The sequence below is a fragment of the Patagioenas fasciata genome, chromosome 3, assembly GCF_037038585.1.
Source record: "Patagioenas fasciata isolate bPatFas1 chromosome 3, bPatFas1.hap1, whole genome shotgun sequence".
NCBI classification, from domain to species: domain Eukaryota; kingdom Metazoa; phylum Chordata; class Aves; order Columbiformes; family Columbidae; genus Patagioenas; species Patagioenas fasciata.
This window is the reverse complement of record NC_092522.1, coordinates 117,972,426-117,995,111: the sequence shown is the minus strand read 5'-3', so window position 1 is coordinate 117,995,111 and position 22,686 is coordinate 117,972,426. Positions and strand designations below refer to the sequence as shown.

At 44.1% G+C, this 22,686-nt stretch overlaps 2 protein-coding genes across 8 annotated transcripts; both read left to right on the top strand.

The window, feature by feature from the left end:
- Positions 1-16: 16 nt before the first annotated feature.
- On the top strand, positions 17-14,995 carry TP53I3 (tumor protein p53 inducible protein 3). 7 transcript variants are annotated; one of them, XM_071807115.1, is made up of 9 exons: positions 17-108; positions 677-805; positions 2,499-2,636; positions 4,065-4,170; positions 10,570-10,712; positions 11,355-11,622; positions 12,667-12,879; positions 13,479-13,675; positions 14,384-14,995. In XM_071807115.1, exons 2-9 carry the CDS (start codon positions 689-691, stop codon positions 14,570-14,572), a joined length of 1,371 nt encoding a protein of 456 aa, XP_071663216.1. In that variant the 5' UTR covers positions 17-108; positions 677-688; the 3' UTR covers positions 14,573-14,995. The 7 variants fall into 7 exon arrangements, with proteins under 7 accessions (XP_071663216.1, XP_065690554.2, XP_071663213.1 ...); XM_065834482.2 differs by lacking the exons at positions 17-108; positions 677-805; positions 2,499-2,636; positions 4,065-4,170 and adding exons at positions 8,507-8,583; positions 8,862-9,022; positions 9,814-9,874; XM_071807113.1 differs by lacking the exons at positions 17-108; positions 677-805; positions 2,499-2,636; positions 4,065-4,170 and adding exons at positions 8,509-8,583; positions 8,862-9,022.
- A 1,099-nt stretch (positions 14,996-16,094) lies between these two features.
- Positions 16,095-21,231, top strand: SF3B6 (splicing factor 3b subunit 6). Its single transcript, XM_065835599.2, has 4 exons — positions 16,095-16,256; positions 16,804-16,922; positions 19,574-19,712; positions 20,210-21,231. The coding sequence occupies exons 1-4, from the start codon at positions 16,227-16,229 to the stop codon at positions 20,297-20,299; spliced, it is 378 nt and encodes a 125-aa protein (XP_065691671.1). The 5' UTR covers positions 16,095-16,226; the 3' UTR covers positions 20,300-21,231.
- The last annotated feature ends 1,455 nt before the right edge of the window (positions 21,232-22,686 follow it).

The following is a 22,686-nucleotide window of genomic DNA, read 5'->3' as shown; positions in this document are numbered from 1 at the left end:
GGCCTCCGGGGCAGGTGAGAGGCAGCGCCGCCGCCAGCGCCAAGCCCGAAAGGAAGAGCTGAGCCGAGCCCAGCCCAGCCGAGCCGAGCGCTCTTCGCCATCCTTGAGGTAGAGGCAGAGAAACTACAACTCCCAGCATCCCCCAGCGCAGGGCTCCCTGGGCGAGGCATGCCGGGAGTAGTGGTTCGGAACCCGGGCGCGCGGCGCGCAGGCGCAGCTGGGCTCCCTGGGGTGCCGGTTGCCATGGAGACGCCTCAGGGGGCCGCTGCCTGATAGGCCTGATAGCTTTATCTAGTTGCAATATTAATGTCATTTCCAACACTATCATGTAAAACAAACCCCTCTGGATGACGTAGCAATAAAGCTGCGAGGTCTATCCAGAGTTAGTGTTTTCACCCTGGACAATTTCCTCAGTGAGTGGAAAATGAAATGCCAGGGAAAAAAGAACCCTGAAATACACTATAAAAATGTAACTGTACTTTATGGCTTCTCTGGTAAACGTGATTGTCTTCCTGCTGGTCTGTTCTTCTGCTGTCTTGTTTTTAGAGTTTTTACTTTATTTTGCTTATCTGTGTTACTTCTTCAAAAACTCCTAAATTCCACTTGGAGGAAGATCTGGTTTCCAACATAAAAGGGAAGGGGGAATGAACATTTAAACTTCTATTTCTTTTTGCAGAACGGAAGGAAAATGAACGAACTTCAGGCTTTGCTGAATGACGCTCTTCTCAGAACAAAGCACGTGGAAAACGCAGCTATCATTGACATAAAGCAACAAAAAGTCTGTGCAACAACCTCTGGCTTTAATGTAAGAGACCAAAGAGCATCCGGGGAAGTGACAGCAGAGGCAGAAATGCCGGGAATCCAGAGCACAAAGTAGTGATAATGGCAGGGAGTGCTGTGCTCCACTAAATACACTTATTTATTTCAGCCTCAGAGCCTGAAGTACATGGGTACAGCCCCGCTGCTGTGCTGAGAGGCTTAACTGGTGAAGCTGATTGCTAATTTAACATCTGGGGTTTTTGGAAAAAAAGATGCCATTTAACGGGCATTTTCAAGGAGTTCTTTTTTAACCACTTTTAACCACTTTGCGCAATGACTCCACCAGTAAAGCAGATCTGTAAAGTAGGTCTGTTCTCCAGCACTGAGATCTGCTGGTGTGGAATGACCCCAGCACAGAGCAGCTGTTTCAGGTTATCCCTGGGCAGTGGTCGTGGCCATTTGAATTTTGCAAACTGTGCCTGAGAATTCTTGGGGAAACTGCTGGCTGGCCCAGGCTAAAACTCTACCTGGACTGTTCTGACAGACCCCAGAACTGCTCCCTGGCACCTTAAATTTTCTGGTATAGATGTGGCTTATCTGTTTTCATTCTCCATCAGCTGATAAACACAGGAGAATAACAGCACTTCTCATCATATCATGGAATCACAGAATCATTTTGGTTGGAAGAGACCCTCAGGATCATCGAGTCCAACCATAACCTAACTCTACCACTAAATATATCATATTACATGGCAAACTGATGTGTGTGCCCTGACACAGTCTGTGAACTCTCTAGGAGTTCAAAAATGCTCCCCACACCACAACTGTGTCATTGGAAGGTACCAGTTGCCCTTCTAACCCCCATGAGACCAGCTCTCAGACATTTCCAGGCAGCTTTTCTATGGGTGCACGTTGCTGCCCTTGGGATGCTCAGAAAAATGTGTTCAGAAGATGAAGTTCTGGTGAAAACAGAACCTTGTCTTAACCCTGCCCATCCCTGAGGGCCAATTCTCAGCAGAGTCATCAGTCTACTAGGTAAGACTGACATAATCTTTAATATGTAAATGATGCTTAATATAAACCACAGCTTTTAGAGATGCCAACCTGCTGGCTCTTCAGCAATGTGAACTGCAGACAGAGGTCGAGAGCAAAGTCCTCAACCAGTATAAATTATCACCAGCTCCACTGACTTGAAGGAATTTCCGGCCAGAAGGGATCATTGGATCATCTCATCCAACCAGCTGGATATAAATCTGCAAAACCAGTGACCCAGTTACACATACGCTGAGCCCAAGAGCTCATTGACATGAACAGATTTGTCACTTGTGTACGCTGCCCCACTGAGGTGTGATGATCTGGTCTCTTGCAACTGCTAAAGTTACACTAAGAATATATGAAATTGGCATCCTTAGGTGAGCTCTGTGCAAGACTGGGGAGAGCTGCATCCTACCCTATTTTGCTTTTCAGCAGGAGAGTCCAGCCGCCACTGGGCTCGTGGCTGACCTAGAGAAGTGTCACTGAGTAATGGGACTACACAGTAACCACAGACTAAGCAGATTGTTTCAAATGAGACTGGAAACACAGTGGACTGTACAGAAACTAGTATCAAGGCCAGGCAGAGGGTTTTTTTCCCACCATAATTTTAAGTGAGCTATCAAAGATAGCGGGAGGGTGGAAAGCAGTTCATCATCACAAAGAGGTGTGGTTTTGGTCCATAACGCTGTGCTGTACTAACATAGGTGCCATCAGATGATGCTTTAAACCTTATCTACGCTTTCCACCAGAACTTACTGCAAGTTAGAAGGGGAGGACTCTTCTTCAAAGAGAAGCGCTATAAATGTCTCCGTGCAGATAACCATTCCATCTATCTTCAAAATGTAAGTTGACAAGAGCTGTGGCCATCCTGAGAAATCTGGAGACTTCCTACTTCGTTCCCTTGCTGCCTGGTTACATGAATACTGTAACACAATAAGAAAGACTTCACATGATTTTCCTCCTTTCCTTTCCTTTCCTTTCCTTTCCTTTCCTTTCCTTTCCTTTCCTTTCCTTTCCTTTCCTTTCCTTTCCTTTCCTTTCCTTTCCTTTCCTTTCCTTTCCTTTCCTTTCCTTTCCTTTCCTTTCCCCTTTCCTTTCCCCTTCCCCTTTTCCCCTTCCCCTTTTCCCCTTCCCCTTTTCCCCTTCCCCTTTTCCCCTTCCCCTTTTCCCCTTCCCCTTTTCCCCTTCCCCTTTTCCCCTTCCCCTTTTCCCCTTCCCCTTTTCCCCTTCCCCTTTTCCCCTTCCCCTTTTCCCTTTTCCCTTGTCCTTGTTCTGTCCTGTCCCTCCATATCACCTTCCCAGCAGGTGTGGAATGAAATAGATGCAGAATACAAAAAGGTGTCAGCTGTATAATACAAATTCCACAGGTAACATCGTTCATCTCTCTAACACCACCTGCAGGGCCTGTCACATTCTCTTTTGAATCAGTTCATCTTCCTAATGCGGCAAAATACTACCACTTCATTTTTTTCTGGGTTGGTTTCTTGCCACATTAATGAATTAATTGGTTAATGGGAGGGCCTGGCAAGCCCACAGGCCAGAATAAAGTAGTGGGAGCAGGTAACTGGAGAAGGGAGAAAAGACACAGGTGAGCAGGCCCTGTTTCAACAGCTGACCCATCTTGTGGGACTCCAGCCTCAGTAACTGACCCAGGAAATTCAGAAACAGAACCCAAGGACATGCTCAGGATGGCAGAATTTTGTTACTACTGCCAAGTCACACAATCTGAAGTCAATCCATCCAACTGGTTGTTACTGAGGTCTTCTCAATTCTTCCCCTTCCCAGTAAATCCAACTTGCAGAACAGGCTGAGCAGCTCTTAAATTTGGAACCCAATTCAGGAAAATGCAGCACTTTGCAATGTCTTTTTCCATTCTTTATATATATTGGGGAGGGAGGGTTCATAAAATACTGGGCATGCTTTCATGTAAATACTAGTTATTTGCATTTATCAATGTGTTTGCATGTGACATTGAGCACTAGGATAACATTCCTTTCAAATGCTGTGCAACAACACATTAATCAACAGAAGTGAGAATAGACAATATAATAAAAGCATCTGACTGAGCTGCTGTAATAGCCAACAGTCTTTCAGAATGTGCAGTCACTGTTTGTCTGCATCCTGGCTTAGACTACAGTATTTGCCTGTTTTTCCCCAAGAAAACAGGTAGATTGGCAAAGAAAATACTTGTAATTGGCCCAAATTGTAAGGCGATATCTACACCTCTGTACTTTTTAGAACCTCGTAACCTGCTTTTCCATCTTATCTAGCCAGATAGAGGACTGATAGTTGTGAAGACAAAGACTTATATCCTGGTTGCTACTTACAGAGGGGACATGTATCCCAGTGTCTGCGTGGAAGCTGTGGAGAAACTGGGTAAGAGAAACGCCTGTGTCTGTGTGCCTGCGTGCTGGTGTCTCCTGGATTAGCTCCACCCTTGCAAACAGCTTCAAAAATTAATCTGATGAACTACCAAATCCTGAAAATCTGAACACAGATATGGTTATGGCTCCAGAGCTAAACCCTCTCCAGATATCACCACCTACTGTGCTCCAAAGCCTCTATGTGGATATGAACAGGTTGCCAAACCCTCTTTCCCAGGCCATTCTGGCACGCGTTTTCTGCCAGTTACCCTTCAATAAAATGGGACCTGGCAGTCACATTTTCTTGACTTCATCTGCCTGATGCTGAGGTCTTAAGCACAGTTTTGTAGAGCATCAGCTTTGATAGTCTGCTTTACGGTCCAATTCTTCAATGACACATGAGCCAGAAAGCCTAGTCTCTAGAAGAAACCTGGAGTCTTTTTTCCTACATGTGAATCTTGAGACATCACAAAGCTAATTTCCTCATCTCACAGTAAGAAAGCACCTCTTCTATAACACATTTGCCCATTTCCTTCCCTCTCCTGCCCAAGTTTCCTTTGTTCAAGTCCTCTTAAGTTCCTCTCTCTTGGGCTCAGTGTTTTAAAAACTTAGTGTTACCATCTCTTTGTTCCACAATCAGGAATATTACAAACCCCAGTCCTTTGCACATCAGCTGCAGAATCCTGATTGCATCTCAAATGCAGCTTTCCTTCTGTGTGACGTGCTGGCAAGAATTAACCACCCTTCACTGTCCTTGCTCTGGGAAATAAATAACAGAGTTACACATCTTATTGATGTAATACATGGCTGACTCCATATCAAGGATACAATCATTTTATCACACCATCCAAATGGATAAAATGCACAAGAGAGAATTCTCAGAGTAGCCCTGATTTCCACCATAGAGGTAATTCTAAGGAGTTTCTAAGGAATCTCAAGGATATTTCTAAGGAGTATTTTGTAGAGCAATAAGATCCAACTTAACTTATGGATATACCTGTCTCCTTTCACTGAACAGGAATGAAATTGTAGGCCCACTGTGCTCCTAGATTTTATTCCTTGCTTGGGTGCCTAAAAGTAAGTGGAATTAATTTGTGGTTTGGGGCATAAACTGTTTAGTCTGGAAAGAGCTATAAGACTCTCACTAAAAAATTTTACAGCAGACCCTTTTCAAAAGGCTTTTGTAATTCAAAAAGCTACAATCAAGAACAGGATTTTAGAGGCTATAATGCAGGTTTTACAACAAACTTGCCTGCTGAACCCTCAGAAGCCTGGTTGTTGGCTGGTGCATCTGTGCTTGGCCTCCACTGCAGTCTTTCCGCTTCTTCACACTCTGCGTAACCAAATCACATCTGACTGCAGACAGGCCAGGAGAAGAGTGAAGTGGATTGCCCATGTTTTTTGGATCTTTACTATGCCTATTTCAGCCTCAACTAGCAGAGCAACCCCAAGCTGCTTTATGTTATGTTCTGCTTTCTGTTGTTCTTGGCCATTGTTGAGCACATAACCATCTTACCAGCACTGCACTGTCTAGAGAGCTGTGATTTTCTTGTGCTCCAGATATGATTCTGCCTCATCCCTGTCACATTTAGGAGCTGTGATGGCTCTGTTAGAGATTAAGTATTATAGGTCTTGTCACTGTCATGTATGGACAGCACAATAACAATTACATGAATTCTGGAGGGCATTTATGTGCTGGGCTGTGAACTGAGGAATAAAGAGATCTTCCGTCTTGGTAACATTTGGCATAATGTCAGGACAAAGAGTTTCAAGCAATAACCTCAAGGATGTCCAGTGGATTAAGTCTACTGAAAGAATCAATAGGAGATTTAAGACCACATCTGGAATATTGTGTCCAGTTCTGAGCCCCTCAGTTCCAGAAGGACAGGGAACTGCTGGAGAGAGTCCAGCACAGGGCAATGACAGTGATGAAGGGAGTGGAGCATCTCCCTTATGAGGAAAGGCTGAGGGAGCTGGGACTCTTTAGCTTGGAGGAGACTGAGGGGTGATCTCATTAATGTAATATGTAAAGGGTGAGTGTCATGAGGATGGAGCCAGGCTCTTCTTGGTGACAACCAACGATAGGACAAGGGGTAATGGGTACAAACTGGAACACAAGAGGTTCCACTTAAATTTGAGAAGAAACTTCTTCTCAGTGAGGGTGACAGACACTGGACCAGGCTGCCCAGGGAGGTTGTGGAGTCTCCTTCTCTGCGGACATTCAAAACTCACGTGGACACCTTCCTCTGTAATCTCATCTGGGTGTTCCTGCTCTGGCAGGAGGATTGGACTGGATGAGCTTTTGAGGTCCCTTCCAATCCCTAACATTCTGTGATTCTGTGATTCTGTGATTTTCATCACTGAGACAAAACAGGTATGAAATACCACCAAACCAGAATGGTCCTGCCAGGTGAGGAGTCTTTTCAAGGGATTGCTTCCACCTAGGGCAGCATTAATGAGATGTACTAAATATAAGAATTGGGCCTTAGATTTCCTGGTAACTTCGGACTAGCTCTGTCCTAGTCTTTTTCTGCCGTACTACCAGTGGAGCTCAAGCAAATCCAAAAGGTGCCATTGTGTTATTTAACCCCAAGTCTGTCCAGCTGTCTCAGAAATAAATTCAGGAGCCATATCACAGTTGACACCAGCTTCTTTGCTGCCAGGGGACAAAGGCATAAAGTGTAAAATATGGAGACTGCAAAAAACGCCAACACTCGCAAAATCCTATAAGAATTTGCACACAAGTTATTTGGTCTTGCAAACAGTCACATTATCCACATTTGGCCACTGTTCCTGAGTAAAGTCTGAGATCTAAGTGTTTCCAGGGCCACATATGCAGCAGTTTTGACAATGTGTATTTTCTGGAGTTTATTCTTGCCATTCTGGATGGTTTCTTTACTAAAAGAAAATGGAATAGTTTCTCTTCACATGTTACAAGAGATTTCTGAAAATGATTTAAAGTCCTCAGGTGTTTATTCTTTAAAACAGGTAATACCTAATGAATATGGGTGTTAATATTTTGAATTTTCAGCCAGAAATACAGTTGTCTTCTTCCAAGTACAGTGTAGTCTGAAGTGGATTTGAACTTGAAAAAAAAGCATCTCCATTACAGCAATTCTGTATATGATTTTAATCTTGTGGTTTTCTTCATTCATTTGTTTGTTGTTGGGGGTTTTGCTTGTTTATTTGATTGATTTATTTCCTTGTGTTGTTATAATATAGCAGACTTCTTTAGAGAGGAAGGTCACTGAATCAGCAGAAGATTTGAACTTCATCAACCCCAGAAGGACTGCTCAGAAGGAGATACATTAGTTTAAAGGATTATCCAGTTTAAACAAGAAACTACTGCTTTAAAACATTCCAACTGTTTTTTCAAGACCACTTGAGGGCTCTCTGCTCTTAAGAGGACTACCCCATGTATCTATTATTTAAATTTCTTAACTGAATAGAAAGCAATGTCTTCAAGATTTAGTTTAAGTTGTTTTGCTTAATCTCTTTTATGTTGTCTTTTAGCCTGTTTTCAGATAAGAAAATTATTAGTCTCTCTAAGCAAAGTAACTTCTCTCACAGAAGTTACATGTAGCATCACAGACCCAAGGACAAGGGAAATCGTTAAATTAACAGATTTTCAGATTGTCCTTTACATCTTTCAATACTACAATAAAGCACATTTTTAAACACATCCATTTGCATTGTCATTGACTGCTATGGAAAATTATTTTAAATCGCAGTGGATTTCAAAGTTCTGTGAGGACTGGGGAGGAGCGACAACATTACTACCAGGTTTGAATCAGACTGTGTGTACTGTGAGACAGCAAAGAATCCACATTTGAGTGAAGTCATTGCTGTACGTGGTCAGCTGAGGTTCTGCCTACATCACCAGGTGAAGAGCGGTCTCAAGAAGACCAGGCTCCAAGAGCTTTTTATCTGCAGAGAAAAATAAATTATTAGCTCTTTGGGTCATATGAGAACAAAAGAATTTTCAGCTATATTTTGTTCTAAATTAGTTTAGTTTCGAAGAAGAGTTTAGAAGCCTGAATCCAAAAAATCTCAAAATCATTAGGAAAATAATAAAAAAAAAAAAACCACAGAAGAAGCCCACACATGGAAAGACATCTGATTTATCATTTTTAAATACTCTGAAGTGTCAGTTTTATTCCTTGGCCACTCTCATATACCCAAGAGCCAGTGACTAGGACATGGCAAAGGGCATGATGTGATCCTTCTCCCTCTGGGGGATACTGTAAAACTCACCAAGAGTGAGACCAGGCAGCTAAAACATCAGGTAGAAACGCACTGGGCTGATGGGCGTGAACCTGTAAACTTTGAACATTGACTTTGACAGGAACAAGAGCACAACAAAGCCTCCTCGGGGGATATACAGCATAAGGACTGTCACAGCTCCTGTGCGCTTAATGCAATTTAGGTAAATCTGGTTTCTGCTACTCAGAGTTCAGCAATCAAAGCAGCAGTTCGCTGCTCTGCCCCAGAACAAACAAACCCGCACGCATCCAGTGGATCCGGCACAGCGAAGGCATCAGCACAAACCTCCCCGTGTGCGGGGGGAGCGGCAGATCTCGACCTCAACGCCCAAGGGGAAAGCAGATTTATGGCTCAAACTGCAGAATCAACTGGATCCGCAGGTAGAAATGATGGTGAGATGTACTAATATTTCTGATTCTACCCATGTCTTTTCCTCCAAAGTCAAACACAGCCTTGTCCTGTTCCACCCCTTGACGTGCTGGGGAATGGCTGAGAGCAAGGGCAGAGCTGGGAGGGCAGGAACTGGGATCAGACCCTGATCCCGGGGCCAGGCTGGGTTTGTTCTGGTGCAGAGAACGTGCTCCCTTCTTTACAGGAAAAAGGTGAGTCACCGCTTGTGTTCGGAACCCCATAACTTCTTTAAATTGTAATTTTGGGTCACAGTTTGAAGTTGTTGCATTTAGTTGGAAATCTGTTTTTTCAACTCGTGTGGTTTTCCGTGCACTTGAAAGCAATGTAGGTATTCGGATTCTCGGTATATTTAAAAAAATATTTCTGTGGGTCTGCTTCTAGCAACAAAGAAAAAAATGCAGGTTAGTGAACTGTATTTGAGAAGGGACAAAAGCTTATTTAGCATCTGATTTTTAATTGACTAAATTTGTACAGATGAGAAGAGCAGAACCATCTGTTACTTGGTGATATCTTGTGGGCTTCCCATTTTTGTGTTAATACAGACAAATTTTGTGGGCCTGGATTAAATGGTTCCGCTGAAAAGAACAAACAGCCAGCCTCAGCAAGAAAAGCCTTTAGGTTACATTTTACACAAACAATTGGAAGCGTTTATTCACTGTGAAACAGCCATAGAGCACCACCTCGTGGAGATTTACATTCTGGGGATTTCAAGGTGTTTATCATTCCCCATTTGCAGTCTTACAACTAATAATAAAATACGTATTTAGGTTTTTCCATGCAGATATCACAATGCAAGTGATTTTTACAGAGGGCATGGTGGTCTGGCACACAACGGCGTTTACCTGAAGAGGCTCTGGCAGGCAGCCCACTCTGCACACTTTTTTGGGTGGCATCCCTAAACTGCATTCAGTATAGCACCAGCTCTTGGGAAAAAACACAGTCGTTCCCGTTGGGACTCTGTCTTTTTCTCATTTCCTTCCAGCCAGCATCCGGGGGGACAGAGGGAAGGCTGCTCCAGCTTTGATTTTGCCAGGAGGGAGGAGGTTGGATATCACAGCACATCTCAACAACTGTTGGTGCCAAAAAGCGACAAACGCAGGAGCAGTGACTGAGGAGTTACTTGAAAGACTCTGGCAGCAGCAGGATTGGGCACACAGGAATCACTTGCTCTGGCAAGGGAAATAAACAAGAATTTAAAAAAATAATTTGTTATATTTCATTCGCACTAACTCGCCATTGTGCCTTCGTGTATCTTCAAGTTGCCATCTATGGGCTGAATCATAAGGCAGCACTTACATGGTTTTAGATGTGTCAAATAAAGGCTCTTTCTCCTGAGGGTTTTAAAATCCCATTTGTGTCTCCTATTTTAAGAGCCTGTGTCCTTTAGTCAGGTGAGCACTGGGGCCCTAAGCATGCAGGAACTCACCTTCTACAGTTCAGGTGGGTGGGAGGTCAGTGCTGCTGGATCCATGTGTGATTCTGTGCAGGGTTAGGGCCTATAACTTAACGCAAGGTGATCTTTGTGCGTTGTCAAATGGCTTTTGCACTGATGTTTCTCAATTTTAATGTATTTCACTGCATTATAACTCCTCAGCTTTCTCTGGCAGCCCTCCCCTCTTCTACCTTCAAACTGTATCCCAGTTTGTGTTGTCCTGCAGAGTGGAATCTGTGGAGCTGTGGTTAGTGCTTACTGAGATTTTCCAGCTGCCTGCATTCATGCTGGGGTTTTGTTTTTCAGATAAAATGTTGGCAGCCTATTTTGATTGCCCAGGAGGCCCAGAAAATCTGTATGTGAAAGAAGTGACAAAACCACATCCAGGAGAAGGAGAAGTTCTTGTGAGGGTGTCTGCCAGCGCTCTGAATAGGGCTGATTTACTCCAGGTATGTTAAGCAGATTTATATACCTGAAAACAATGCTTAATTTTTCAAGCCTCTATCTGAAGTCTTGACAAATCTGAAGAGTTAAAGGAGATTGGACCTAGTGAGCATTTGGATGGGAGAGTTCATAGGGCTAAAAGAAGAGGCGTCTGTTGATTCAGCAGATAAATATTTTAATCTGAGTCCACTGCAGTGCTGGGGTGGCATGGAGAGGCAGTGGCCTTTCAAGAAAATATATAAATCCAAACCTCTGATCTTTCTAGATGCTCAGACCATTTTCTGGGCATTTGAGATAAACATAAAACGTTCCACTGGTGTGGAAAAATCACTTTCCAGTTATTAAGTCTGACCTGCTTTAATCTGAGCTGAAAACCATGCTCTGCAACTGGAGGTCATAGTACCTCCCCAGCATGGACTGGCCTGGACAAAGGGCACTCACAAGAAATTGAATTTGCACACAGAGTTGTAAGTAAAAAAAATAATTAGGAAACAAGAAGTGTTGCCAGAGGATAGAAGATCCTCAAATTACTGCAACATCTGCACAGTGTGAAATCAGGATTAAATAAATAGGAACTTATTACAGGTCATTACAGTCATTGACATGTGGCTTTTCCTCCTTTGCCCTCTTTTTTTCTTTCATTTTAGAGGAGAGGGAAATATCCTCCCCCCAAAGGAGCAAGTGATATTTTAGGCTTAGAAGCAGCTGGGAGTGTGGTTGGGCTCGGACCTGGCTGCAAGGGCCGGTGGAAGATCGGCGATGCAGTGATGGCTCTGCTCTCCGGTGGTGGTCAGGCAGAATACGTCACAGCACCCGAAGGCCACCTGATGCCAGTTCCCAGGGGTATGACACTTGTTCAGGCTGCAGCCATCCCCGAAGCCTGGCTAACAGCCTTCCAGTTGCTGCATTTTGTAGGTGAGAGGTGTATTTGCAAATCTATCCCACCAAAACTGCTCGTCTTCCTTTCTGCTACAAAGTCCTCTCTTTGTTGCCTCCATCTGAATGCTGTTGGTCTTTGAAGAGCTCTTTCTCTGTCACTGGTCTGAATCCAGTATGCCAAATCCAAATCTTGACCACACCTCCCCAGTCACAACTCACTCTGCCGATTGCATATTTACAAAGAAGGATATGGGAAGATGGTCAGTTTTCTTTTAGTGTGAGCGTATCAGGAACTTTCCCACTGTCTGGATCTACAGCAGACAATATCTTCTTGTACCTTGTTTCACAGGGACATGGACTGTTGGTAAAATCCCCTCTGAGCTGATTTAAAGCAGACATAAGCTCACACTCTTAATTGTAAAAGTGTACTACAGAAGCACTAACAGTAGCACTTGCCAGGGTTTTCCTCACTTGACAAATATCCTTCTTCTACCCTCTTCAGCAGTAGCATCTAAAAGCTCCTCTAAAGAACAGGAGCTATGAACAAGTAAATTTCCTCACTAAAGGAAAGTTACCTCCACCACTGTTGTTTCCTGGGCATCTGTAGTCAATAAGGATCATGTCTCTGGATGCCTCAATTCCAGTAGCTATCAGTGGAACACAAACAAATGTGTTTAGGGCAACTGGTAGATGGCAAAATGATAGGTAGAACTGGTCCTGAACGTTACCCAGCGCTTCTGGCATTTCTCTTGCTGAGTGTCTGATTTCTCCTCCAAGTGTGTTTTCTGTTGGTATAAGAATGCCAACTGCACTTCCCGAAGCAGCTTGGTCACAGGTGCCCAGAGCTGGACAAAGCCAAGCTCAAGTCACTACACTGAAGTCAGTAAAACAGAGTCCGGTCATTACACGGTGAGCTGTGTTAGTTCTGCATTTGTTTCTTTTATGAAGGATATGAAGATGTAAACAAAGCCTACCCAAGGGCATCTCTTTCAGCTTCCTCTTCAGGATTTTCCACTCTGATCATGTTTTAATTCGAAGGTGATGCCAAAAGGGTGACACTTCCCTTACATCCTCCTTCAGGTAAAGTAGAGAAGGGCGAGCGAGTGTTGATCCACGCTGGAGCGAGCGGAGTTGGCCTGGCAGCCATTCAGCTGGTGAGGCTGGCAAAAGCGATTCCCATTGTGACAGCAGGGACTCAAGAGAAACTGAAAGTGACAGCGAATGCTGGAGCAGCTGCGGGGTTCAACTACAAGAATGAAGATTTTAGTGAAAAGGTCTTGGCGTTCACCCAAGGTGAGGACCTCCATGTGAAAGACACTGCCAGAGTTGGAGTGCGTACCTCCTAATGTATATGTACATATACTCAGGTTTAACCTTAGTCGGTGAAGACAGCAATGACCCTGTTAGCACAACCTGACGTCCTGTCCAGCCCCCAAATCTATTTTTCCTTAGTTTAATTGTGCTTGTTTTCTGCATGGTTTGTTTTCTTTGGCTTTACATTCAGTTGGGGCATAAATATTGTGCCTGTGTTATTGGTGCCTCCACAAGGAACCGTGAGACCAAACCCTTGTACTTGGCTTTCTAAGCGTTTGAATATGGGAACAAAACTTAGTTCTCTTACTTTTAGAAAAAAATTAGTTTTTCTAAGCATTTGGGATGGTTTATGATGGAGTCTGCATCTGGATATCTACAATGATTTTTTTTTTGGTGACTGATCCTGGAATTCCTGACAAATCATTTTGGCAATCCCTAATTTCAGTACGAAGATTTAAATAAGAATTGCAGGATTGATCCTGTGCTTATAAAACCCACAGTTTTAGTTTTGCCTGAAATGATCCTGCCTTTAACGCAGCTCGACTACCTTGCTGCAATCTTTTCTGTTTCTGTGTGAGGTTCCGGAGTAGATCTGATTTTAGATTGTGTTGGTGGCTCATACTGGGAGAAGAATCTTGCCTGTCTGAGCACTGACGGCCGGTGGATTGTTTATGGACTGCTGAGTGGAGGTGAAGTACACGGAGATTTGTTTGCCAGGTTGCTTTCCAAAAGAGCAAGCATCCATACAAGTCTGTTGCGATCACGAGACAAGGAGGTAAGTAACGGCCATCAGCAGTGTATACAGTTCGATCTTTCGAGAGCTCTGATACCAGTGTTAAAGCAGAATCTAACACATTCTTACCAAGAAAGCACCACCTTGAAGTGTTACTACATACTTTGGAAAATATTGCAAAATTAAGATATTGTTTCTCTTTTCTATTTTTCTTGAATGCTTGCATTTTAGAACTACTGAATCAGAGGAATGATACCCAAAACTCAAGCGAGCAGGCAACTTGATCAAGTCGGGGTGGCTTGGGGAAGAAAAACCACTATTAGATTGTTTTTCAAAGTAGACACTGAGGCCCTTTGAATGTCCAGAAGTTACCAAGGGAAATTCACTTTATGTGGAAAATTCTCAGATATTACAGTAAAAGACAGCAGTGCAGAGCCCCAAGATAGGTTCTGTCTGTGGTTTAATACATACTGTTCTCAATAACTTTGTCAGTTTAAGTTTAAACAGTTCTGCACTGAGCTTATACCACTTGTTTTGGACAATTTCATTCAATTAAAACCTAATTAAACTAAAATTTTTCTTTTTGTTTGTAATTTACAGCTGTCAGAGGTTTACATGGCTGTCTCACTATAAAAATGTCAGAAAGTGTTCCCTTGAGAACTGTGCATATTGTGTAGGCTGTGCTAAGAGATACCTCTGTGAATGAAATTATTGCAAATAACCTTCCAAATGCTCTTATGTTTTGTTCAGTATAAGGAACGGCTGGTGAAAGCCTTCACAGAAGAGGTGCTGCCACATTTTTCTGAAGGAACCTCCCCTCATCTCCAACCATTTGTCGACAGCATTTACTCCCTACACGAGATTGCAGAGGCACACAGGGTCATGGAAGAAAACAAGAACATTGGCAAAATTATCATCAAAATGCCTGCTTCATCTTAAAGAAAGGCCTACTGGTGTGTTTGACTGAGGGACAGAATTGTTAGGGGTGTTTGACAAGCAGAGAATCTGCCTGTTCTGCTTCCAAATCTGGAATGATTTATTGTGAGAGGATGTCAAAAATGAGGGGTACAGCAAAGCCTTACAGGACACATTAATCATAGAATCATTTTGGTTGGAAGAGACCTGTAAGATCATCAAGTCCAACCATAACGCAACTCTGGCACTAAACCGTGTCCCTGAGAACCTCATCTACACGTCTTTCGAACACCTTTGGGGATGGTGACTCCACCACTACCCTGGGCAGCCTGTTCTAATGCCCAACATCCCTTTCTGAGAGGAAATGTCTCCTAATATCCAATCTGAACTTCCCCTGGTGCAACTTGAGGCCGTTTCCTCTTGTCCTAATAAAAAGGTTCACTTGCAGCTCTTGCACCGTGTCTTGAACACGCAAACAAAATGCCTCCCAGTGCTCCTCCATGCAGGAGAAAACACTGGGCATCGACTGCCAGTCCCGGCTCCTGGTCCCGTTCCTGCTCTCCAGAGCTCCTGCTGCCCCGGCCTGACAGGAGCGGTAGAATCACAGAATGTCAGGGATTGGAAGGGACCTCAAAAGCTCATCCAGTCCAATCCCCCTGCTGGAGCAGGAACACCCAGATGAGGTTACACAGGAAGGTGTCCAGGTGGGTTTGAATGTCTACAGATTAGGAGACTCCACAACCCCCCTGAGCAGCCTGATCCAGTGTCTGTCCCTCGCTGGGAAGAAGTTTCTTCTCAAATTTAAGTGGAACCTCTTGTGTTCCAGTTTGTACCCAGTGCCCCTTGCCCTATCATTGGTTGTCACTGAGAAGAGCCTGGCTCCATCCTCATGACACTCACCCTTTAGATATTTATAAACATTAATGAGGTCACCCCTCAGTCTCCTCTTCTCCAAGCTAAAGAGACCCAGCTCCCTCAGCCTTTCCTCATAAGGGAGATGCTCCACTCCCTTCAGCATCTTTGTTGCCCTGCACTGGACTCTCTCCAGCAGTTCCCTGTCCTTCTGGAACTGAGGGGCCCAAAACTAGACACAATATGTGGTCTCACCAGGGCAGAGTAGAGGGAAAGGAGAACCTCTCTCGCCCTACTAACCACCCCCCTTCTAATCCACCCCAGGTACCATTGGCCTTCCTGGCCACGAGGGCCCAGTGCTGGCTCATGGTCATCCTGCTGTCCACCAGGACCCCCAGGTCCCTTTCCCCTACACTGCTCTCTAACAGGAAGCTCCGCCTCCCCTTCCTGAGGCGCTGAGGCGGTGGCTGCGGGGCTGCCAGGCCGGCACACACCGCGGGGATCCTCTCTGCCGGGAACGCCGAGTGGGGGCGCCCCAAGGCCCGGGGACGCCGCGATCCCGCGCTCTGGCCTGAGGCGGCCGCGCGGGCCCGGGGGCGGGGACATAGGGAGAAGGGGTGGGCAATGGGCGGGGTAGCTGCCCAGGTCACGTGCCTCCCCCCGCTCGTCGGCGCAGGGGCACAGAGACTGAGGGGCGGGGTTTCCGGCGCGGTGCAGTCTGGGATAGCATCCGGGGCTCCCGCTGAGGTGATTTTTTTTCGCGGCGGAGGCCCGTTCTGTGCCAGTTTCTCTCTCAGGCCGCGGTCCCCTCTCTCCTGCCGGCGCCATGGCGATGCAAGCGGCCAAGCGAGCCAATGTGAGTGCTTTCCTTTCTCTCTCCAGCCCTCCCGGACAGCCTGGCGGGGTGTGAGGCGAGGAGAGGTCCAGCGGCCCTGGGCAGGGAATGGGCCTTCCCGCCGCCTCTGGGCTCCTTCCGCCTCCCTCTCCGGGCAGGGCTCGCTGAACCCGAGGGAATGGCAGGAAGATGTGCCAGGGGAGGTTTGGGTTGGACATAAAAGGTTCTTCACGTAGAGGGTGCTGGACACTGGAACAGGCTCCCCAGGCAGGTGTCACGGCCCCAAGCCTGACAGTGTTCAAGAAGAGACTGGACAACGTCCTCAGACACATGGTGTGAACTGTGGGGGTGTCCTGTGCAGGGACAGGAGTTGGACTCCATGATCCTTGTGGGTCCTTCCAGCTCAGGATATTCTTTGAAATTCGTGTCTGTGGAGGGTTAAAATAAGGACCAGTGGAGCACACGGACTCTCTCAGTGCCGTTAGCCCCAGGATCTAGCAGGCTGCTACTTGTAAGGTTTAAAGTGAGCGCTCCAGGTGTAATATGCTGCTTGTTGTTTCTTCATCAGATTCGGCTCCCTCCAGAAGTCAATCGGATCCTGTATATTAGGAACCTGCCCTATAAAATCACAGCGGAGGAAATGTATGATATTTTTGGGAAATACGGACCTATTCGGCAAATCAGAGTGTAAGTGTTTATATTTCTTTGAAAAGTGAAGGGTTTGATGTGCTTTAGTTTATCTGTCTAATGTCAGCATTCCTAGTGCAGTAAATAGCAACTGGATTTCACAGCTGAAGGATTTAAATGTACTTTAGCAGTATCCCTGTGGGCCAAAGATGGAGGTGATAATATTTCTCTTATTTGTGAACTTCTTAGAAAGTAACGTTGCCAGTAGATAAAGTGAAAAAGCTTGAATTTGAATGAGCTTAGGTCACTTGGTAAAAATATGAGACTTACTTTCTTAAGTAATTCTTAAATACAGCTAGCCTTTTACCTTAACTAAAAGTAAAAATAAGAAAGGCAAAAGTTGAATACAACCAGATTTTGTACTTAATGATTATTAGATACTTAACTAAAGGAAAAATAGAGATATTACTGTTGCTGCTGGACCTGTCAGCCAGGAACAAATACCATAAACTGCCTGTATGTCAGATATAGCTTGTCCCCAAGCCTCGTAATCTGTGGATAAAGTGATCTGACTGTAATTTTGCTTTAAAATGCACTGACGTTATGTGTAAGGGAGGTGATTCTGCCCTCTGCTCTGCTCTGGTGAGACCTCACCTGCAGTTCTGTGTCCAGCTCTGGAGCCCTCAGCACGGGACACACATGGACCTGTTGGAGAGGGGCCAGAGGAGCCACAGAAATGATCCCAGGCTGGAACAGCTCTGCTGGGATGAGAGGCTGAGAGAGTTGGGGTTTTTCAGCCTGAAGAAGAGAAGGCTCCAGGGAGACCTTATTGTGGCCTTTCAGTGCTTAAAAGTGGCCGATAAGAAAGATGGGGACAGACTTTTTAGCAGGGCCTGTTGCGATAGGACAAGGGGTGATGGTTTTAAACTAAAGGAGGGGAGATTCAGGCCAGACATGAGGAAGAAATTTTTTACGATGTGGGCAGTGAAACAGTGCCCCAGGTTGCCCAGAGAGGTGGTGGATGCCCCATCCCTGGAGACATCCCAGGCCAGGCTGAACAGGGCTCTGAGCAACCTGATCTGGGTGAAGATGTCCCTGCTCATGGCAGGGGTTGGACTGGATGAGCTTTGAAGGTCCCTTTCAACCCAAACTGTTCTGTGATTCTGTGTCTGCAGCAAATCTGAGGCTCTTCTCTTTAGTTATTTCAAATACTGAAGACCAAAGCTCTGGTGTTCCTTGTTATCCTGAGTTGTCTAAATGCTGTGGATTAAACCATAATTCGGTCTGGTTTGTATTATGTTCTGCAGAAAGAGTTGGCTGAAGGTGGAATTCAGGTAGAGCTTTTGAGAACTGTATTAAGGATGGCTGGAGTATTGACATTCATATAAAAGCATTTTTTTCTCTTTTGAAAAATATTTAGGAAGGGGGGGAAGAGGAAATAGCACTCAGTTTTTAATACTTAAAAAATTGTAAGTCACATTTTGATAGGTGTACAAATAGAAAGGAAGTGTAGTTTATATTTTATATGGGATTTTTTTGTGCTGCTCTTATCTGGATGTTGGCAAAATAACTTGCAGTGTCTCTGAGTTCTTGACTAGGTTGCTGATCGAATTGGGGCAGAATGTGCCCTCGTCATTTACATCACTCTCAATTTCCCCATGCTCTGAGACCAGGGCAGGTAATTAACCCACAAGATATTTAGTTGTTATGACTATGTAGGATGTAAATACAGAAACAGTTAAACAGACTAAACTTAACTACCCCAAATAGATGTGCTCATTCCAGAGCCATAGTGATTAAAAATTATTGTTCAGTGTATAGAACCGAGTGTTAACGTATAGAATCACCTTCAGGAAACAAATGTGGGCAAGGGACCTACTGTCGTTCAGGCCCAGGACTTCCCCTTGTTTTCCACAGAAATCCTGGCACATGGAACTCCCTTTGGAAAGATTTTTGTGCGTTCTGCAGTTTTCATCCTGTTCTCCTCTTCATTTTTGTACGCGTCCTGGTGTGGATACATGGGATATCATTTGTCCTCGGGAGTTCCCTTCTCAGAAGCAAGCAACTCACAGACACTTCTGATTATTAAGTTCACCGTGACGATCTTTTAGCTGAGACCTTCTGGGTTTGCGAGCTCTGCAGTCTCTCTGGGCTCATTAGCGTGATGTGCCCAGACGTGTCTCCTGTCCCTCGGGCAAAGGCAATTGGGCTGATGGTGTGGTGGGTGCTGGTTGTGCCTCTGCAGTGGTTGTGCACCCGCAGGGCTGTTCGGACCCTCTTCAATTGACTTTGTGATGTGCCAAGAGCCATATTCCATCCTAGGGAGACATCTGATCCAGACGGCCATTAACTGACTGCCTGGCCCCATATTATTAAATAAAACAAGCTAATTGCTGTAATAAAAACTTAAGTCTTTCCAGCAATATGACAAGCCCTGGCAGCCACAGCTCCTGATTGTTGTTGTGGAGAGGTGAATTTCCCTTACTGAGGAGCGTAATGCAGCACATGCCTCTTTCACATTTTCTGTCGTATCTGACCCTGAACTGTAAGTAGAGTGTTGTGGAAAGCAGGAGGTATTTTAATACCTGAAAAAAATAACAAACTGTTCTCTTGTGAAGGTGCTTCAGTTAATCTAATCTCAGTCACTGCTAAAGACTAATAGAACTGTTCTGTTTATTTTGTTTAATGTTAAAACCGATCTTGCTCTGCAGTGGAAACACTCCCGAAACTAGAGGAACAGCCTACGTGGTCTATGAAGACATTTTTGATGCCAAAAACGCTTGTGATCACCTGTCAGGATTCAACGTGTGCAACAGATACCTTGTCGTTTTGTACTATAATGCAAACAGGGTACGTACACCTGGGGGCGTTTAAGTTACCTGTGAACATAGCTAAGATTAAAAAAAAAGTTTGAAAAGCCAGTTGCTTGGTTATCTTTAAGAAATAAATTCCAAGTGGTAGAGGGAGTGGATTGGATAAATTCTTAGGATTTCATCTTTGCTTGGTGATTTGTGTGCCAAGAAAACGTACGTTTGGAGCAGGGGTGTGAAAAACTCTGCTTCTAGCGAGCGTACTTTAGAGAAGAGGCAGTGGAGACCTTAAAAGGGCACAGTTGCAACAAGATGTGAGATGCTGTTTACAGGTGGAAAGTCTCTGGTTCCTGATGTTCTGCCTGTTGCTGGCGGTGTCCAGGGAACTGTGATGTTCTCCGAGGGCCATAAGGAAGCAATGCTGTTTGTGTGGTGTGTTGATGTAGTTCGTAGTGATGCTGGTTGCAGTTTCGGGGAAATAATGTGTCGTGAGATTTGTTTTTTATCTTCTCACATGTTTTCTTTTCCTAATTACAGGCATTCCAAAAGATGGACACAAAGAAGAAAGAGGAACAGCTTAAGCTTCTCAAGGAAAAATATGGAATTAATACAGACCCACCGAAATAAACTGATCTTTTTGGAAAACTGTTTGCAAGCCCTGCCCTTGAGTTCTTGAACTAAACATAGCAATACCCAACGAAGTGTAACGTCTTTTTATTCGATGAGCTGTAATTTGATTCTTTAGATCTTCACATTAGATTTAAATACATGTAAAACATCAGAAGATCTGCTTTAAGATTAAATCCCCCTAAATGGATATGGCTTCTTCGTGTTGTAAGGGTGACCTGGTCAACGCTGCACAACCACAGTCCTGTTTCCATCAGGACCAGTCACAACAGGACGCAGCCCACTGAGTGTCTCACACCCCTGAAGTTCTGCCCAGTCTCTGGGGCAGATTCCAGGCGTTGCAGCCGGTTAATGCCAAGAGCTCTGCATGAACCACCTACGTGAAGCCGGATCTCACTCGATACTTTCAGAAAATGGAGTATTGCAACTCGTCTCCCTGCCACAGGGTTTTTTGTGCTTTCTTAAAAAAGTATGGTTTGATACTTCATCACACCTGTACATATTGTACACAAATTATTGCGCCTTTCTCCCTCAAGCAGTGTTTCAAGGAGCCTGATTCCATTATGTGATCGTTAGGCTACTTCTCACTAGAAACAAAACAAGCCCAAATCCATGTATATAAAGAAGTTTGTTTTACAAACTGTAGAATATCAATGGCCTTTTAAAAGAATCCAACTGCTTGAGTTACTTCAGTCGAAACACCTTGTTCCCAGTGATTGAGACAAAACTGCTAAGCTGCAGTGAAAATAGTCTTGTTCTAATGGTGCAAAATGAGATGGTGGTAATTTTAGGTACCTGTAGTGTGAGTATTTTCTCCTCGGTGTGTTTGAATATTTCCATTTTCTTATCCTTAGATTTTCATTGAAATCTGTCACTTCAAGAATTATGCTGTTCTTATGTCCATTTAGTAAAAAAATAAATGTTTATATATAGTTCTGCCTTGTTGTTTTTTAAATCAAGGCTTGCTTTATGCTCTGCTACTTGTGTATGTAACCTGTCCTGTTGGAAAGGAAGTCAAGCAAAGCTTTCGTGATTTGCTGCTGTTGTTCCTGCGTGAGGAACCAAACGTTGGGGTTTGGGTCTTGCCTGTCGGATTAACACAAACCCAGGTTTCCCAGGTGAAAACCATCTTGTCTTAAAAATGTGTAAATTAATTAAATCCTGTTGGAGGGCTTGCTTCCATTGCTTTTTAAAGGTTACAAACCCCCTATATATATATATATATACATATATTTACATATATATATATTTTTTATATATGCCATATATATGCATACATGTGCAAAACACAAGGATAACTGGGACCATTTACACCACTTGCTGCGCATTGTATAGAAGGCCCCTCACTGTAAAAGGAACTGTTGGTGCTTGTTAGCATGCTGGATTTATACTTCAAATAAATAATAATAAATGCTGTTAATTAAACTATCAAAGTGCTGGTAATGGTGGAAGATGCTGCCAGCCTTGTTTAAAATCACACACAAATACCGCATCGCTTCTGTCAATAGGAGAGAGCACGGTGCCCGCACTGCAGCGCCTGTTTTGATGCTGTTTGAAAAACATATATAAAAAGCAATTCTTTAGGGTAATAAGATTAATAAAAATTCCTTCAATGGATCCTCCAGATCAGCAGCTTTTGATTTCTCAGAGAGCTCAGCTGCTGCCTTTCATTAAATATTCCATTTCATACTTTCTCTTCTAGTGCCTGTTCAGGGCTTTCAATGTCCCTGCACATGTAAAATGAAGTAATAATTTGTACCTGCAAGACAGAGGGAATGGAAATCGAATGCCCGGAGGATTGTTTTGATGAGGTCTGCTCAAGATTTTGTTTGAAATGTAATATCAAAGGACAGGGAAATGAGTTCAGTTATATGAATGGCAGAGGGGGCAGCAAATAAGGCAGATGTTACCAGCCTCGTACTCTGCACCTGTGCTGGTTTTTGTGTGTGCTCACTTCCCACTTAATTTTTCAGGAAGTAGGGCATGAAATTAAGCCTGGAAGGTCATTTTTTTCCATCGATGCTGTTTAGAAATTAGTAACAAGAGCATATCTGATTACACAGGCAATGACAGTAAATTTTTTCCAATCCATTATATAGTGGTAATAATTATATGTACTGTGTTGATCGATGATACAATTAAATAAATTAACGCATTTGCAGTCAAATAAAGAGCTGAAGATTACATTTCCTTGAAGACTTAATTTCCCTAAGTATCACAAAGCACAATTAGTTTTCCTTTCAGATTTTTTTTTAATGAAATTGGCATGAAAAATGTAATAATCTCTGCTTCCAACAAAGGTCTCTGCAGAGAAAGGGTGATGAGGGAGAGAGCTTCATCAGCCAGCTGTAATAAGGATTTTACAGACTCGGTAATGGCTGGGCTGT

Bases quoted from the DNA above. Each gene is read 5' to 3' on its own strand.
- TP53I3 (XM_071807115.1), top strand. From the start codon at position 689: ATGAACGAACTTCAGGCTTTGCTGAATGACGCTCTTCTCAGAACAAAG. The intron at 806-2,498 runs GTAAGAGACCAA...GTACTAACATAG, and splicing joins CAACAACCTCTGGCTTTAAT to GTGCCATCAGATGATGCTTT. The intron at 11,623-12,666 runs GTGAGAGGTGTA...ATCCTCCTTCAG, and splicing joins CCAGTTGCTGCATTTTGTAG to GTAAAGTAGAGAAGGGCGAG.
- SF3B6 (XM_065835599.2), top strand. From the start codon at position 16,227: ATGGCGATGCAAGCGGCCAAGCGAGCCAAT. The intron at 16,923-19,573 runs GTAAGTGTTTAT...CTTGCTCTGCAG, and splicing joins CCTATTCGGCAAATCAGAGT to TGGAAACACTCCCGAAACTA. The intron at 19,713-20,209 runs GTACGTACACCT...TCCTAATTACAG, and splicing joins TGTACTATAATGCAAACAGG to GCATTCCAAAAGATGGACAC.